At 42.4% G+C, this 17,780-nt stretch overlaps 1 protein-coding gene across 1 annotated transcript in view; it reads left to right on the top strand.

Annotated features, from left to right (window-relative positions):
- PXDNL (peroxidasin like) overlaps positions 1 to 14,643 on the top strand; it is a 299,709-nt gene extending 285,066 nt beyond the window's left edge. Inside the window, exon 24 of the mRNA XM_039527937.1 lies at positions 14,590 to 14,643. Coding sequence (XP_039383871.1) covers positions 14,590 to 14,594 — 5 coding nt within the window. The 3' untranslated portion in view covers positions 14,595 to 14,643. The remainder of the gene's footprint in view (positions 1 to 14,589) is intronic.
- The last annotated feature ends 3,137 nt before the right edge of the window (positions 14,644 to 17,780 follow it).

The following is a 17,780-nucleotide window of genomic DNA, read 5'->3' as shown; positions in this document are numbered from 1 at the left end:
TTTTTGAGATTACAGATTTCACAACAGGTATGAAAATCACAGCAAAAAAAAAAAGGACTTGGATCACAAAAGTGTGTCTTATAGCAAGTGCTGGCCTGAAATAAGGTGCTATTTTATTATATATAAATTTCCCCTTTATACTGAGGCCATTTAGAGGTACTTATTGTAAATGTTCTCCAATGCAATAAAAAGTACTTTCAAACTCTTATGGTAGAGTGTATAAAATGCTATAGTGTAATTAAATTTGAGAAAGAGGAAGCAAAGTATTATTCAATTATACACTTTATAATGTTGCTCTTTTCTAGGTGTTAAGAAAACACTTCTTTTTGTTGATTTATTCTTTCACTTTATTTCAGAGTATTAAATTTGTAACTTTTCATAACTTAACAGTCACAACAAAGTGTCTACCCAATTGATGTAAGATGTTTGGAGGGGGGTGGCTTTCTTGTTTGTTTTGGTTAAATTTTGCAACAAAACCCTGAAAAAACCTCTGTATTTGGGTGAAATTTTTAATTAAATGAAGCATATGCACATCCAGCATTTGTTGTTGACCAATGTGGGCTTTGAACTGTTTACAAAAGTAAGTGCTCACCTTTAAGTATGTGCTTAAATAGAATAGAATGTAATTTGCTGAATAGAGATTCTGTCCTGAACTGGGGCCAATCCCAGAAATGAATCTGGACTAAAAGGGCTACTCACGTAAGATGGAGCAATATCTTTCTTTGCAAACATATTTCCAAAAAGTACATGGAAACTACTGACAATGCACTCCAAGATTATGAACGCAGTACATGCAGAAGAACAGAATAATCCTGGATGTATATTTCTGCTATAGCGTCTGAGCCTACTCCCTCAATAAAAAAGCTGCAATTGACTTCAATAGAAGTAGGATCAAATCCACAAACCACACACTCAGAGCAACATCTGAAAGTTCATGTGAGATATTATGCCACGAGGTGGACTCCTGGTGGCAATGAAAAGGCTTCTAAAACTTTGAGACTAAGGCCTGGTCTACACTAGGACTTTAATTCGAATTTAGCAGCGTTAATTCGAACTAACCGCTCAACCGTCCACACCAGGAAGCCATTTAATTCGAACTAGAGGGCTCTTTAGTTCGAATTTGGTACTCCACCCCGACAAGTGGAGTAACGCTAAATTCGACATGGCTAGCTCGAATTAGGCTAGGTGTGGATGCTAATCGAACTTAGTAGCTCCGGGAGCTATCCCACACTGCACCAGTCTGTTGACGCTCTGGACAGCAGTCCGAGCTTCGATGCTCTGACCAGCCACACAGGAAACGACCCGGGAAAATTTGAATTCCTTTTCCTGTCTGGGCACTTTGAATCTGACGTCCTGGTTGGACATCGGGGCGAGCTCCGCAGCACCTGCAACGATGCAGAGCTCTCCAGCAGAGGAGTCCGGGCAATCCAAGAATAGAAAGAGGTCCCCAGCATGGACTGACCGGGAAGTCATGGATCTGATCGCTGTGTGGGGCGAGGAGTCTGTGCTCTCAGAGCTGCGCTCCAACAAGCGGAATGCAAAGACCTTCGAGAAGGTCTCCAAAGCCATGATAGACAAAGGATACAGCCGGGATGCGATGCAGTGCTGCGTGAAAGTCAAGGACCTGAGACAAGGTTACCAAAAAGTCAGAGCGGCAAACGGACGCCCGAGCACAGCCCCAGACATGCCGCTTCTACGAGGCACTGCATGCCATTCTCGGTGGGTCTGCCACCACTGCCCCACCAGTGACCGTGGACTCTGACAATGGCATAGTGTACCTGGACAGTTCCTCGGCGATGTTCGCCGATGGGGAAGATGAGGAAGGGTTTGTGGAGGACGGCGCAGGCGACAGCGAACACAATACCACTTGCCCTGACAGCCAGGATCTCTTCATCACCCTCACAGAGATCCCCTACCAACCCTCCCCGCCCGTTAACCCGGACTCAGAATCAGGGAAGGATCAGGCGGTAAGTGCTACAAACAGGAAACATTTATTTTAAAAAACAGGTATATAAAAAATAGAAATACTATATAAAAAATTTAAAATCTCAAACTATAGAAAAAGTAGGTCCACACATATAGGAATAGAGCAATAATCCTCTTGGGACAGTTCAAAAAAGGTCTCAGAGAGCAGCTCGAAAAGCCTCCGCAGGAGGTTCCCGGGGAGAGGTGCCTTGTTGGGTGCTCCGTGGAAGCACACTCTTCTGCGCCAGGACATCCTAATGTACATAGGAACCATCGCCTCCACCAGCATTGCTGCATATGGTCCTGGTCTGTGCAGGGCTTCCCTTAGCATCCGCTCTCTCTGACTCCGAGTGACCCGCCTCAGGGTGATGTCGTTCTGGACAGGCTGCATCTAAGTAGGGCAATTAGTGTATTGTTACTACTGTTAATGGTTTTAAATTAGGTTGCATAACAACGACCCTCGCTTAACAGCCACGTGCTGGAGGCCACAGAGAACAAGCATACATTGATCTTTCCCGTGCACTGGCGGGAGGGGCTGGAAAAGGCTCAGCCTTTCTGCTTTACAGATTGCCTTTAGCAGGAGAGCACAGCTATCCACTAAATGATAAGCATTATCTACTTTAAGGCTTACCAGGACTGTCTGCAAGATGGATTCAGCTGTCTCTCCCCGCTTGTCCGCTCTCCTGTGCAATGGCGCCGCCAATGAGAGCGTATTCCGAAATCTCCAACTTGTCCTGAGATCTCGTGGAACTTGGTGCCCTGTATGGTCTTGTTCAGAGAAATTGACTACACTGTGTTCACTGTTCGCAAACATGTATCTGTTCAAGGAAATCACTTACTGTTTCCCATCACACAGCTTCTGCTCTTTCCCGGACTGCTCCGGCATCCCCCTCGCAGAGGCTGGCTCAGATTAGGCGGCGAAAGAAAAAGACTCGGGACGAGATGTTAGCGGAACTGATGGCCTGCTCCAGAGCCGAGGCGGCCCAGCAGAGCCACTGGAGGGAGACCCTCTCTCAGCAGCAGCGCTCACACAGCGAACGGGAGGACAGGTGGTGGCAGGAAGACCAGCAGGCGACTCAAACGCTGCTTGGGCTAATGAGGGAGCAAACGGACACGCTCCGGCGCCTTGTTGATGTTCTGCAGGACCGCAGGCAGGAGGAGAGAGCCCCCCTGCACTGTATCTGCAACCACCCTCCAACGCCAAGAAGTCCTGTCCCCCCCTCACCTAAAATTACAAGACGGAGGGGCGGTAGGGGCCGTGAGAACTGTCACTGCACCACAGCTGAGCGCTAATGTACCACACACCTCTGACGCTATAACTGTGTAGAAGCGCTTCCCTTACAGGATCACCCAGTCCAAAATCCAAGTTTCATCACCCCACTATGTAGTAGATTAATAAAAGCTGTTTGCTGTTGTTCACTCTTTCCGTCACGTCTTTCGTGTCACAAGACTGTGTGTATGTAGGGGGGGGGCAGGGGATTTATAATTGCACGGGATAGCCTACATTAGCAGGGTACAGAGTATCAGGGGCAGGATCAACTGCAGGGCACACACAGACTGCAGTCAGTAGTCACCAGGGTCACTCTGTATGGTGAATGCTGCCCCAGGTCATTCTGTGATGTGTACGCTTGTCCACGGTCCTAGCGCCTGCCACCCCCTAATGTTAAGGCATGCTGCCCTTACCATGCACTTCCACCGTAGGCGCGATCCTCTCCGCTGCCCTGAGCCCCAACAAGAGCCCTCATCCACGGACAGATACTCACCCTTCCCCCACACCCATCACCCCTTCCTACGCCCAAACCCACAGCCCAGAGCCTGCATCCAAATCCCTATCCAAAGACGGCCCCACTCGCCCCTTCCAGCAAACCCACCCCTACATGCACAACCACTTGAAACCGTGCCCCACCCCAGAGACCTATGTAGAAGCAGGAGGCTGTCCGTCCTGTATTGTACAAGCGGTCTGTACATCAGTGCACACCGTACCCAGCACAGTATGCGTCCATGTTTCAAACCCAGAACAGAAATGCAAAGTAAAAGAAAGATTTATTAACAATAACTGTTCCGTTTAATTTGTTTTAAAACGTGTTTGGGAAGTGGGGGAAACTTGGAGAATGGGGTATGTAACTGCAGATCTCACTCAACACATAGAGACACAGGCCCAGGATCAGCGTCTCTTAAAATCAAGTGGAGAGTCATAGGTTAGCCTGCTCTCCGAGGAAACTTGCTTTCAAAGCCTCCCGGATACACAGCGCTTCCCGCTGGGATATTCTTTCGGCACGGGTGTCTGGCTGAGCATAAACAGCAGCCAGGCGATTTGCCTCAACCTCCCATCCGGCCAAAAAGGTCTCGCCCTTGCTCTCACAGACATTGTGGAGCACACAGCAAGCAGCAATAACTACGGGGATATTCTTTTCGCTGATGTCCGAGCGAGTCAGTAAGCTCCGCCACCTCCCCTTGAGACGTCCGAAAGCACACTCCACCACCATTCTGCACTTGCTCAGCCGGTAGTTGAAGAGTTCCTTCTCACTGTCCAAGGCGCCTGTATAGGGCTTCATGAGCCAGGACATTAGCGGGTAGGCTGGGTCCCCGAGGATCACTGTAGGCATCTGCACATCCCCAACCGTTATTTTGTGGTCCGGGAAGAAAGTTCCTGCCTGGAGGCGTCTAAACAGACCAGAGTTCCTGAACACACGCGCGTCATGAACCTTGCCCGCCCACCCGACGAAGATGTTGGTAAAACGTCCCCTACTGGCTGTCCTGGTGGGCTGGTGCCAGGATAGGGATGTGAGTCCCATCTATAGCCCCACCGCAGTTTGGGAATCCCATCGCGGCGAAGCCATCTATGACGACCTGGATGTTTCCGAGAGTCACTACCTTTGAGAGCAGTTGCTCAACGATTGCGTGGGCTACTTGAATCACAGCAACCCCCATGGTAGATTTGCCCACGCCAAAGTGGTTCGCTACTGACCGGTAGCTGTCTGGTGTGGCAAGTTTCCAGAGGGCTATGGCCACTCGCTTCTGCACACTCAGGGCTGCTCGCATCCGGGTGTCCTGGCGCTTCAGGGCAGGGGCCAGCAAGTCACACAGTTCAAGGAAAGTGCCCTTACGCATCCTGAAGTTTCGCAGCCACTCTGTTTCATCCCAGACCTGCAGCACTATGCAGTCCCACCAGTCCGTGCTTGTTTCCCGGGCCCAGAATCGCCGTTCCACACCATGAACTTGACCCATTGCCACCATGATCTCCACTGCCCGGCGTACCCTGCTTTCTGAGAGGTCTGCGCCACTCTCCTCACCGCGCTGCCGGAGCCTCCTCGCCCAATTTCTCAGCAGCTGACTGTGGAAGAGGTGGACGATAAGGTGCAAGGAGTTGACAACGGCCATAAGTGCAGCGATGATCGCAGCGGGCTCCATGATCGCAGTGCTGTGGCGTCCGTGCTGTCACTGACCAGAAAAGTGCGCGAACAGATTTCCCGCCGGCGCTTTCAGGGAGGGAGGGCGTGATTGACGGTTCGATGACGACAGTTACCCAAAACCAACCTCGACACATTTTTTCCCCCAGCAGGCATTGGGAGCTCTACCCAGCATTCCAATGGGCAGCGGGGACTGCGGGAACTGTGGGATAGCTTCCCACAGTGCACCGCTTCCAAAGTCAATGCCAGCCCTGTTAATGTGGATTCAGAAATTCGAATTAGTGTCCTTAGTGTGGATACACAAATTCGACTTCATAAGGTCGAATCCACAAATTCGACTTAAGTAGATTCGAAATAGTCTTGTAGTGTAGACAAGGCCTAGATGACTTAGAGCCATCATAGGACTTCCATTTCTTTGCAACCTATTCCATTCAGATACTGAACTAAAATAATTACTGTCACATGACTGTTCAAAGGTCTGTGAAATAAGTTTTGTTCTCACTCGAGATCCCAGTGGGCAAATGTTGAATAATACAAAAACCATCACCTTAGTTGACATTAATTGGCATCCTTCCTGGCAGTCTCTGCAGAGTCAAAGATGTAATGGGTATGAAGGCTAAACTACTCTCTCGTTTCCTAGTAAATGATCCTTCCAGGACAGAATGACAGCCACGTTGACTAGGCAGTCTGGGCTAGCTTGTTCTGAATGAGCACATGGTACTGTGTATGTGTGTTCTGTGGATACAGATAAGACTTCAGTTCCCAGGACAGTTTGGCATCTCTCACAAGTAATACGTTTCCTTATCTAAGTCCTGATGGGGGACTTTTCTGTTTAGTTTTTTCCTCCCATATGTTTTTCCACTCTATAGGAGGAAGTCCTAGTTTCATTATCTAGCAAGATATTACCTTATTTATCATGGAGGGAAAAAAAAGGATAAAGATATTACTCCACGGTTTGTAGGTCAGTATATTGATTATACAGCCCCAATAATGCAAATATTCTTCATAGTTCAGGTGGTGATAAATATATCTTCCTAAAGTATTATTTGTGTCATGGAAACATTGCTCCTGGCTCAGTGAGTAGTAGTAATATTTGCATATGGAGTATTTATGCTAGACAAAATACAGGATTCTATTTTATTTTATTTTTTTATTTTAGTTGTGTGCATAGAATATAAAATCTATCTGTGCAAATGCAAGTTATATATACTTTCTTCCCCTGAAAGATTGGTAACAGAGTTGATGGAAAAAGCATAAACCCTGAAAAATGTACTTGCATATAAATATACACTTTCATTGACAATCCTGGAGGAAATAACACAGATAGTCTTAGTCAATAAAAATAGAATTTAGTCATAATTACAGAGTTAACACAGATTTCTACTCATCTCTTCAGGAAAAAAATACAGGAAATATTTGCAGAGTTTTATGAGAAACCATATACTTTCTGCAAAACAGTCATGCAGTAGAAGCATTTAAAGTAAATAAAATAAACTTAGCTCCTTGTGGTGGAGAAAATGGAAATGTATTCAACTGACTCATCAACACACAGGAATGTGCTCGGGCAAATAAAAATATTAAAAAAAGTCTCCGGTTCAGGCAGAACCTAAAAGGGCTTTCTAGACCTCACTTTTCCACCCAATGCAAGACATTTGGGCTGCATGTCTCGTCCTGCAAATACTGCAGGCAGTTCTGAGTTGACTAGGGAGTTTGATCATGCCCCTTGCACTCTCATAACAGATTCCCTCTCTCCTGCAGTGCAAACAGGATGGCAGTTAAACCCTTCTATATTATTCAGTCCTGGCTGTTAACAACTTATTTTGGAGCAGCAATGGTCTCCACTTTCTCCCCATCACTTTCAGTATCAGAATTTCTGGAGTTCTCATCCCCAGGTTGGATCACCCACTGAGCTAGTCTTCATTTTGTCCCCAGGTGCTGCATCTGTGGGGAGTGCATCCTAACAGATGAACTCTGCCCACAATTGCTCCCAACTCCTCACTCTGTTGAGGAAATGGCTCAGAGTCTGGACAGACAGCTAGAGACTCTCCTCCAGCACTAGCCAAGAAGCCTTCATTAAAAAGTTAGGTTAATCTTCCTCAGCTCCTGTGACTCAGCAAACCAAGCTCCTCAACAAGGACTCATCAGGTGTTAAATACTAAAATCCCCCCAACCACTCTGTTCCAATCCATCTGTAATGGTAAAAGTTCTGGAGTCCTCTCCCAGAATTTAAATTGAGCCACATATCAAGGAATCTGACATCCCATCTGACACTCCTTCTCAAGAGGAAGATCTGGGCTCTTTGAGATATTCTCCTCCTTTTCTTCTCCAATTATATGTGCGGTGATAAGGTGCTCTAGAGAAAGATGATCCATGAGCAAACGCCAGGCCAGAAAATAGACCAGTCTCCCAAGAGGGAGCACCACCCTTTCTCAGTAAAGCTGAAGCAAATAAAACAAGTCCCAAAACAGAGGAGAAAAGCCAAAAAGCAATTCAGATCCAGATCTCCTTCCACAGACATTAGCTCCTCCCCTAGAAAGGAGAACACTTGAAACAGAAGAAATTTTTTCTGCCAGAATTGTTTGAAACCTTGAAGAGGAAAATGGTAGCTGTTCTAGAGATCCAGCCAGGGAAAACTTTATTAGGTACAGGGAACAAAGGATGATGGATAAAAAAAAATAGTAAGTAGAATAATAAAATATTAACAATACCTTAAACCCCCAACCTACTACCATTTACAACAGGCCCAATGTCCTGGCTCCCTACCGCTACCTGCCTAGGCAGACTGCAAGTTGAGAGAGAGTCTTTTGATGGGTGCTGTAACTGTTGGCCTTTCATAATCAAAATAAATAGACATGGGATTTTTTGCAAGGTCTTCATCCCGTAAAAAGATAGTATTGGCCTGAGGCTCCGTGGTGTGGAGTCCAATGGAAAGTTAGGCTGACTCTTGGTAGCCTGACCTGGAATCTCTCCCCAGCCTCCTGGGTTGCTGATCCCTATTGGACTGTCACTTTTCAACTACCCAGTTACCACCAACAGAGTTCAAAGTTGCTCTTTGGGTAAGAATGTGACGTTTAATGGGGAACTCCCAGGCCGTGATGCTTCTTTCTCTGCCTCACTCGAACAACAGCAAAACGTGAAAGTAAACCAAACCCTGGCTTATGATTAGTTATGGTAGTAGCTTCCAGCTTGCTCTGTCTCTGCCCTGGACTGTAGCCAATCTGAGAAATGGAGTCCTGTGCTGCAGTAGTCCAGGGGTAAGTCACTTAGGCCTGGTCCACACTGGGGGACAGTGTCAAGGTAAGATAGGCAACTTCAGCTACGGGATTTACCTCCCGTCCTCACCGCTCGGGATCGTCCGTGGCTCCCCCGTTGACTCCGCTACTGCCACTTGCTCCGGTGGAGTTCCGGAGTCGACGGGAGCGCGTTCGGGAATCGATATATCTAGATGAGACGCGATATATCGATCCCCGCAAAATCGATCGCTACCCGCCGATTCTGTGGGTAGTCTGGACGTACCCTGAGAGAGTTAATGTAATATATTAGGAACAACCAGTTCCAGAGGGGTTTACATTAACAAAACAACATTGTAGGTATTTCAAAGTCATGTTCACTTCTTAAACCACTGGCAGAGTTTCTGGCAATTCAGACCACTATTTAGAAATGATAAATTTGAGAATAGTGGCTCAGCTCTTTTCCTTAGGTAAATGAGTTTCCTTATTATACAATCTGTTTACTTGGTTATTAGATTTTTAAATGCTATCTAGGGCATCTGCTGAGGCCAAAAATAGTGCAGAAAAGATCCAAAATGAGGAATACAAGCTAACTATCTATCTAGGTACTAGCATGACCTCCACCATAATAGTATTTGAGCCATATTAAAAAAGGAAGCTTAAAATGAGATGGGATATGAAACTTACTGCTTTGGTAAAACTTTACCACCATAGCAAGAATAACATGCACAACACTGATGAACCTATCTGTCACGCTGTGTGGAGTGGCTCACAATTGTGAGTGTCTTCCTCAGGGTCTTCTGTCAGAAACAGTGCAGATATCCAAAGCTGGTGGTGTGATCTGTAAATAGATTTCACCAAACTAGTAACAAATGTGAACTCCTGGATCACTATACCAGTTTTACCAGGGAGTCAGACAGTCCCTTTAGGCTCTCCAGTCTATCTTGCCACCCAGACAAACTGGCCTTTGTGATAAAAGGTCACTTAAACCCAAAATCACACTACATCAGGTTTCTCCCAGTCCCAAGAGACCAGTTACTTAGACCAGGTCAATTGGTACTCTGGATCTCACACCAAAGACAATGCTGGCAGACAATTCTGTAATAAACTAACTAAAGGTTTATTAGCTAAGAAAAAGAATGAGGTTATTGAGACTAAAGCAGGTAAAATGTACGTACAGGTGAATCATAGTTTGTAATTCCAAATGATGGCAGTGATGTAATAAACTTCCAGTCTCCCAAAAAGTCTTTCAGTGCACCCAGATTGTCTCTGAGGATCTGTGCTTTGCACTTGATACACTTCCCTGTAAGAGTCCCAAAAGTTCAGCGATGAAGGATCTTTCTTTCTTTGAATCCTTTCTTATATCGTCAGACAGAAGATAAGCCGACAGTCTGTCTACCTCTGGGCTTTTCCTTTAATGACAAGTGAAGAATGCACTTTGAGTCTCTGACCTCCAGTTATCACACACAATGGCTAATCAGATACAGTCCTTCATTAGTATTCCACAAGGCTTCTTTGATGAGTTATTTAGTTACAGGGGTATTTACACTGTAAATGTTTGCTAATACATTATGACAGGACACACATAAGTAAAAACAGTGCATGTAACATCCCATTCATTTTATTAAAGTTTAAACACCCAAAACACTTATACAATGAACAATTGCTTTGATCTAATACACAAGTTAATTGTCCTGAATACACTCTGACATGGCCTGGTCTGCCAGCGTCACACCATCTACCTAAGCAACACCCCCCCTCTTTTTACTATCCTGTTTCCCTGACACAAATAATTCCTGGTCACTGTATGGCATATAGCTGTCTGGTAGCGTGTCAGTGAGGCAGATTACTAGAGGGAAAGATAAGTGTCATCGATTTAACCCTGCACCCATCCACACAACGAAGCCATTTTTGTCGACTTAAAGGGCTATTTAAAATCGATTTCTGTACTTCCCAATGAGAGGATTAGTGCTGAAATTGACACCGCCGGGTTGAATTTGGGGTAGTGTGGATGCAATTTGACAGTACTGGCCTCCAGGAGCTATCCCAGAGTGCTCCATTGTGGCTGCTCTGGGCAGCACTTTGAACTCAGATGCACTAGCCAGGTACACAGGAAAATCCCTGGGAACTTTTGCATTTCATTTCCTGTTTTGCCATCGTGGTGAACTCAGCAGCACAGGTGACCATGCAGCCCCCCCAGAATGTTTCTACACTCCCCCTATCATCTCCATCCCTGACGTTATCGCAGATTAGAAGGTGAAAAAAACACACATGCGATGACATGTTTTCCGAGCTCAGTCCTCCCGCACTGATAGGGCACAGCCTAATGCATGGAGGCATTCAGTGGCAGAGGGCAGGGAAGAATTGCTGTGTTTGCTTAATGGCAAAAGTATCATACCTCGCTAGCGATCCTGCCCAAGCCAGGTCACTATGTCACATGCACTCCGCGCAATATAGACATTGCATTAGGTAACTTCTGTAGATAGAGAAAACATTCCTGTGCATTCAGCAAAGTCTGTGACAAAAAAAAAGAGAAGCCCCGTAGTGTAGTAGTGATCACATTCACCTAACACGTGAAACGTCTCCGGTTTGAAACTGGGCAGAAATAGGTCACTGTTCCTTTTTCTGACGCCCATCCTGCATTTTTAGTCTTAGAACAGACCACTCTGTGAAATTTTACTTTGAATTATATCAGTTATAAGTTAAATAATACGGAAGCTCTCTCTAAATTGTAGTCCCGGGTTCCTTACCCTTTCAGCTGCTCTGATAAATTAACATTTTTGTTAATTTTGTTTTTGAGTGATCGTCAGATGATCACAGTGTTTATATCTAGGAGCATGGTAATATTATGTAAGTCATTATAAAGCTGATAAGTGCCAGGGAGTGTCACAATAACTGCTCAACAAATTTAGTTTAAGAATATGAATTACTTTTACCCATCTGAAAAGGGAAATAGTGACTCTAGTAGTGACCTAGAGAAAGTCAGGGAAAAGTATAAAGATAATCCTGTTGATTTGTTTATTTTTGAATGGGTTGGTTTTCTGCAACAGAATAATATTTTTCCTTCGTACTCTTTCATCATATCCCATTTATCACATTTCTGGAGAGTGTTTTCTATTTCAGCAGTGATACTAACAGCAGCTGTTTGGTGCAGCCCCAGGTTGTTTGGAGAGGGGGGAATGGTTAGTTCGGGTACTGATCAGACAATCCAAAGTCTTTTATTTAACTACTTCTTAGATATTTGCATATCAGCTGAGTATTCAAACTCTGATCTGTTTTTATCACAGTGATTACTGCATTCTCCTGAACTGTATCACTCTGAAGTCACACAGTGCAACATCCCTGCAAATATCTTGATGGCTGAAAAAGCAATCCATAGTAAAACTTGGTATTAAGTTTCCCATCAAAACCTCAGGATAACCATAAGTTTTCAGGGAATGAAAAGCAGCCAGGCTGGTGACTGTGGCTTGTATTGTTATGCTTGCAATAAATGTCCATTTTTATATGAGAGGTGATCTGTTGTCTAGCTCTCTGAAAGAGATATCACTTTATGCTTTCAAAGGTGAATTTACCTAGTTTCTTAAGTAATCTGAGTAGCTTTGTATATTTTTACAGTGACAACATAGAAGGGATTTGAACAGCAAAAATATAATATTAAATATTGTGCAACCTGAGCTTATGACTTCACCAAGTCACTACAGGGATAAAACATTTTCATCAGGGAAGTAATCAAAAGAGTTCTCTGATGAAGAACAAATAAACATCCTTATTTATTGTCTGAGTGATGAGGCAGATGAGGTTTGTCACTTAGAGCTGCTGGAAAAATGAACTATGAAACTGTAAAAGCAAAGTTTAATGAATGCTTGATAGCAAGTAGATGAAGCAATGTCAGGTTGGCTCTTAGCACAACAGTGTATGCATTAGTAACAGCATAATAACTGCTCCCTCTAAAATGGGCTTAAACAGGAATTGTTGAGAGCTTATGTGACTCCGAGAAAATGCAGTTCTATACAGATCTAAGCCTGGACAAAGATGTCAGAAGTGGTCAAACGGTAAATCCATTCATATGAGAAACAGACCTGCAAAAATATTATTGGGATATTGTGCTTTATATATGTAACCTTAGAATGTTAGCAACAGCATTGTATCTTCCAGGAGAGAAGTCTACAGTGAAGGCTTGCAACTTCCCTTCATCAGTGGTCCTCATTAACAATTAGTTGTTTGGTTGTTCTGTTGTGAAGGTCCGAGCTGCTATAAAGTAACACTAACTTAGACTGGGAAGCCATCTTTTCTTACAATTGTTATGTTAAATGTTGAAGAATATTAAGCCACATGTCTTCTATTAAAATTTTTGGAAGATGTGCCTCTGAATGCCCTGGACTGCTTTGAAAGTCTCAAAAAAACAATTTTGGAGATGAGGTATAACCCCAGAATCAGAACTCAATAGCCAATTAGAAAATGTTATTGGTCTAAACTATGGCAGCTATGGTTTGGGTAAAGTTAATAATGAGTCAAACTTTTTCTTCGTACTCCAAGTAGGCCTTTATAGAGTGTGGAATAAGTTCAGTTAACTTTTCTGTTTCCATTCTCACGTGCTCTGCAATTTCTGACTTTGGCCATGGCCAGCAATGGAATCATGGACATTCTAAATGAGAGATGATTCTCATCAAATTTGTGACCCCATTGGAACAAGAACAGATTAGAAAATTCAAGAGAGAGCCTAGTCTTCTGGGACTCCCAGACCAATTTCTAGACCTTAGAGGCTGAATAAGTACCAGAACTTTTGGATGCTTTTTCATCATAAACTTACAAGCTCCTTGAGGTACTTCCCAAAAAAAGTCTAAGCATAAAAATATGTAGAAAGGGAATCAATACTGAACACACAGGAAGATTCCTATGTAAATTCTTACCAGCGTCTTAATTTCAATCAGGTTTAAAATCCTTACTTCCTAACACTTCCTGTTGAAGAGTACATTCCTAAAGTCACAGTAAAATGGAGCACTGTCACTTTATCAGTTTATTCTGGAATAGCAAAGGTTTGATTTAATAGATTTTTAAATTGCTAATATTCACTCTGTGTACTTCAAAGTATGTAATTATTAGAATATTTGTAGATAATAACCTCTTTTTTTAACTGGTGAAGATATAGGTTTGAATTCCACATAGGTGATTTTATTTTTTTATTATTTAGCATGTTATAGTGTTACAGTAAGCTGCATTATGTCTTTGACAGTCCAAGATTAACTCTGCATGAACTGCAATTAGGTGATTGATTTTGTGACACCATTGTAAATCCAGATTAACACCACTGATTTCAATTATCCACTGAGATCAGAGTCTGTCCCAGAGTTCTTGACTAAATGTAACCAAGTCCAGTTTTGACAGTCTTTTTGGATTCAGATGTTCCAATGTGACTTGAATTTTGATCAAGTATCTGCTCTTCCCTAAACGTGTGTTGTTATTTCCCCTGAGAGGACACATGCAACAACTGAAGGGCAGGGCATTGTGCATTATGTGTCTACCAAAAGTAATCTGTCTGCCTTCCTTTTCAAGTATGGCTTATATTATTATCTTTATGAATAAACATAACATACCCTCTGGAGATGAAAATGTCTTCCTAGAGGCCATTTCCTCCTCCTTGTTATCTCTGTGCATCCTGACTCATGCTTGAGATAGGAGAAGTAGCAAGCAGATTTATGGGATTTGTGAATAGCCAGAGAGAGGTTGTGCTAGATTCCAGCTACTTAACAAGTTTCTTTTTTATTGTTTTTATAAAGAAAATATATTTAAGATGTTAATAAACCTAGGACTGAGGCAGTCTTGAAATAATATCAAAGCACTACATAAGGGAAGGTCTTCTGTGGTCCCAGCGTTATGGTTCAAGTATTTCTTAACTGAAATGGTGTTTGCGAGAGTGTCTCTAAGTCTTTTTTAAAAAATTAACCATTTCTTTTACTCCATACTGTTTTATTTCCCTGCTGCAGCCTGACCTAGCTGACACCTTGCAGGAGGCAATTTATCAAACTCTAGATCATAAGGATAGAGAAACTGATGCCAGAAACTCTGAGACAATATTGCTTCCTTCTCTGTGGAAATACAGATTGAAGACCTGGCAAAGATTTGTGTGATACTGAAGGGCTATTCAAAATGAACAGATGTCTAAAGTTAAATCTTATCCTGGGAGCTGTACTGATCACTTTCCTGATTGGTGAATATTTTACATATGCTACTGAACAATGCAATTATCCAACATCGCTAGCCTTCCTCCTCCTCAAATGCCCAAGAGAAGAGATTGACTTTGCAGAATGTCCAGCAGGCTGACAAATCCTTGTTCTGGCTGATCAAGGATGATGGTAGGGGAGTGAATCCAAAGCTTAAGGCCCATCATGGAGAATGTCTTGTCAGTAGCCCCCTCTCTTTTAAAACGAGTGGGTCCTAGTTCAAGTACTTTCACTGATTGCAACTGTGGAGAGGTGGGCTTTGAGGTACCCATGTCCAAAGCTACTTAAAGCTTCCTAAGGGCTTCTCTATGTGGGAAAATTGACCAGTATAATTATAGAACTATAGTTACTTTGATATAACTCCCCATTTGGATACTTATTCTGGAATAGGTGTGTCCACATGGGGAGTTGCACCAAAAAAACTACAGTACTATAATTATACTGGTAAATCTCCCCATGAAGACAACCTCAAAGATAAAAGGAAGCATTTAAACCCAACCAGCAAGCCCACTGGCAATTGCTGCAGTTTGCTGAGCACTGGGCTAATGTGTTCTCTGTGAGATGCACCACTACCAAAATGGAAGCCATATTCTGCACTACTTGGAGTTTCTAGATGGCCTCTACAACATACCCCATATAGAGCATCCTATTCTCAGGATGTGAAAGGCATAGATTTTACCTCATGGGGATACTGTGATGATAAATTCATGAATGTTTGAGAGATGTTCATAGAAGCACCTAGATGGAAGGTCTGCAGGTCCGAGAGATGTTCTAATTTGTCTTGCCAGCAGATCCTTCAGCATACAGGAGCAGCCTTCAGCAGCACACGCATTTGCAAGATGTTTTTTAATATAGATTCACGCATAAGTTATTGTGCCATGCCAAACTCACCTGAACATTACATGTTTTGTTTCTTCATACCATAGCTGCTGATATGGAATTCACACACCATTCATAAGAATGTAACTTATTGGTCAGCAAAGTGTGTGTGTGAGGAAGTGGGAGACATAAGGATATGGATGTGGAAACCTATTATTGTCATGGTGTGAAAATCAACTCAGAAAAATAAGACTGCAACTGTCTAGTATTTTTCAAAGAACAAAATAAAATAATTTAAAATGTAATTTTTGAATAGATTGTAGCCCTTAATAGAGTTAAATCTGTGGCTGCTTCAATGGACTGAATTTTGTCCTTTTTTTCTACTCTTTCTTAATAATGTACAAAATGTTTTGCTGTCTTTATGTTCACTCAAATTTGCATTAGCCGTGGTTTAGGCTATATATCAAGGGTGTATTTTTACCATCTATAATTGACTTTCTTAAAGGGAAACAGGTTGTTTTCCCCAATGGAAAGAACTTTAATATTTCAGACTCAATGCGATTTTTTTTGTCAGTGCAGCTCCCCATATAATTTTTCATATTCTCTTTTAAAATGTATGATTATTCTTTTCTTTACACTTAGAAAGAATAAAGTATTGCTTAAAAAGCTTGCAGAATTAGACTTTTCCTATAGCTGAGAGTGAATGGTCTGCAAATTGTCATCCATAATCACAGTAAGGGGAAGAAAAAGGTAGAAGAAATTATTTGGAAAGTGCCTTTGGATGTAACCATTCAGGTTATGAAGTTTCCCAATCCCATGTCAGTTTTTAGTTGATTTCCTTTACCTCATAAAAGTTAGACACAGAAAAGATCCATTAGGTCATATTCTAGGCCATCTCACAGCTAAATGCAAGTATTCCTTATTGTAAAATTAGACTGACTAGTGTCTAATTAAATGTCCCGAGTGACCTTAGCTTTCCTTGTGGAGAACATTCCATAATTACATCATAATGCTCACTGTCAGGAAGTTCTAACGTTGATCATACATTTTCATTTTCTTAATTGTATCCAATTACTCCCAGTAATGTCTCTTTATAGAACTCAAAATTATTCCTTTCCCACTTGGTGTTTCCCTACCAGAGGGCTAAAGACTTATCTCATGACCTCCTTCATTAATTGCTTAACTTTACACATTTATTTTATTTTGTTTTGTTTTATTTTAACTTTTCCTAGTAAATCAATCCCACCAACCTCCTAGGTATTTCTGATGCTTTTGTGGGACATATCTGTATAAGTTTCTGGTCATGAGGAACTGAGAACTAACTGCGCTGTGTTTAAGGTATGATTACATCCTGCAATAAAGCACAGATATGATTTCTCTGCTCCAGGATGCCTTTGTAAATTGCCCAGACCATGGTGATGAATGCTTTATAAAATCCAGGCTAGACAACTGCCTCTGCATATGCAACAAAAAGCTGTCAGGTTTTCTAGCCTATCACACTGCAAACTTGTATCTAATTTGCCCTCCACTAAACCCACCTAAATCTCTCTTGATATTAACACTTTCCAATTTTGTCAATTGCAATGAATATTTTTTTAGGAGAGTGGGATTATTAATCTCTAAATGTATTCGTTTACATGTTTTCAGATTTAATCTCTTTTTTTTTTTGGCCAGTGTTAAGTTCCAATTTAGTTCTTGGTTTTCTTAATGTTCCTTTTATTCTCACTTGCAGAGTATTAATAGGGATGTCAGCCCAAATCAAATTTAACATGAATACCAGAGGGTAACCCATTACTCCTGCCCACAACTCAGTCATTGCTATTTATCATTACCTTTTATCTAGGGACCTTCAGCCACTTCTCAATTCATCTGACATATTTATCATGCAGGTTTGAATTAAAATAATTTTGATTCATACATATAAAAATATGGCATATGTGTTGATGTGGTGGTCACATTAGCTATAACTATGGTCATATAACTAACTCTTAATAGTAAAGGATGGTAAAGATACATGTCAAAAACATTTACTACATAAATTAAGTTATCAAGCATTCAAATATTTATGGGCTCAATTAAATTACCCCTACTCCTGTAGAGTAGTGTATTTCTATGCTACCTGTGTCATTGATTTC

Source organism: Mauremys reevesii, linkage group 2 (assembly GCF_016161935.1).
Source record: "Mauremys reevesii isolate NIE-2019 linkage group 2, ASM1616193v1, whole genome shotgun sequence".
Taxonomy (NCBI): domain Eukaryota; kingdom Metazoa; phylum Chordata; order Testudines; family Geoemydidae; genus Mauremys; species Mauremys reevesii.
The sequence above is the reverse complement of the archived record's forward strand: the minus strand, read 5'-3'. Positions and strand labels throughout refer to the sequence as shown.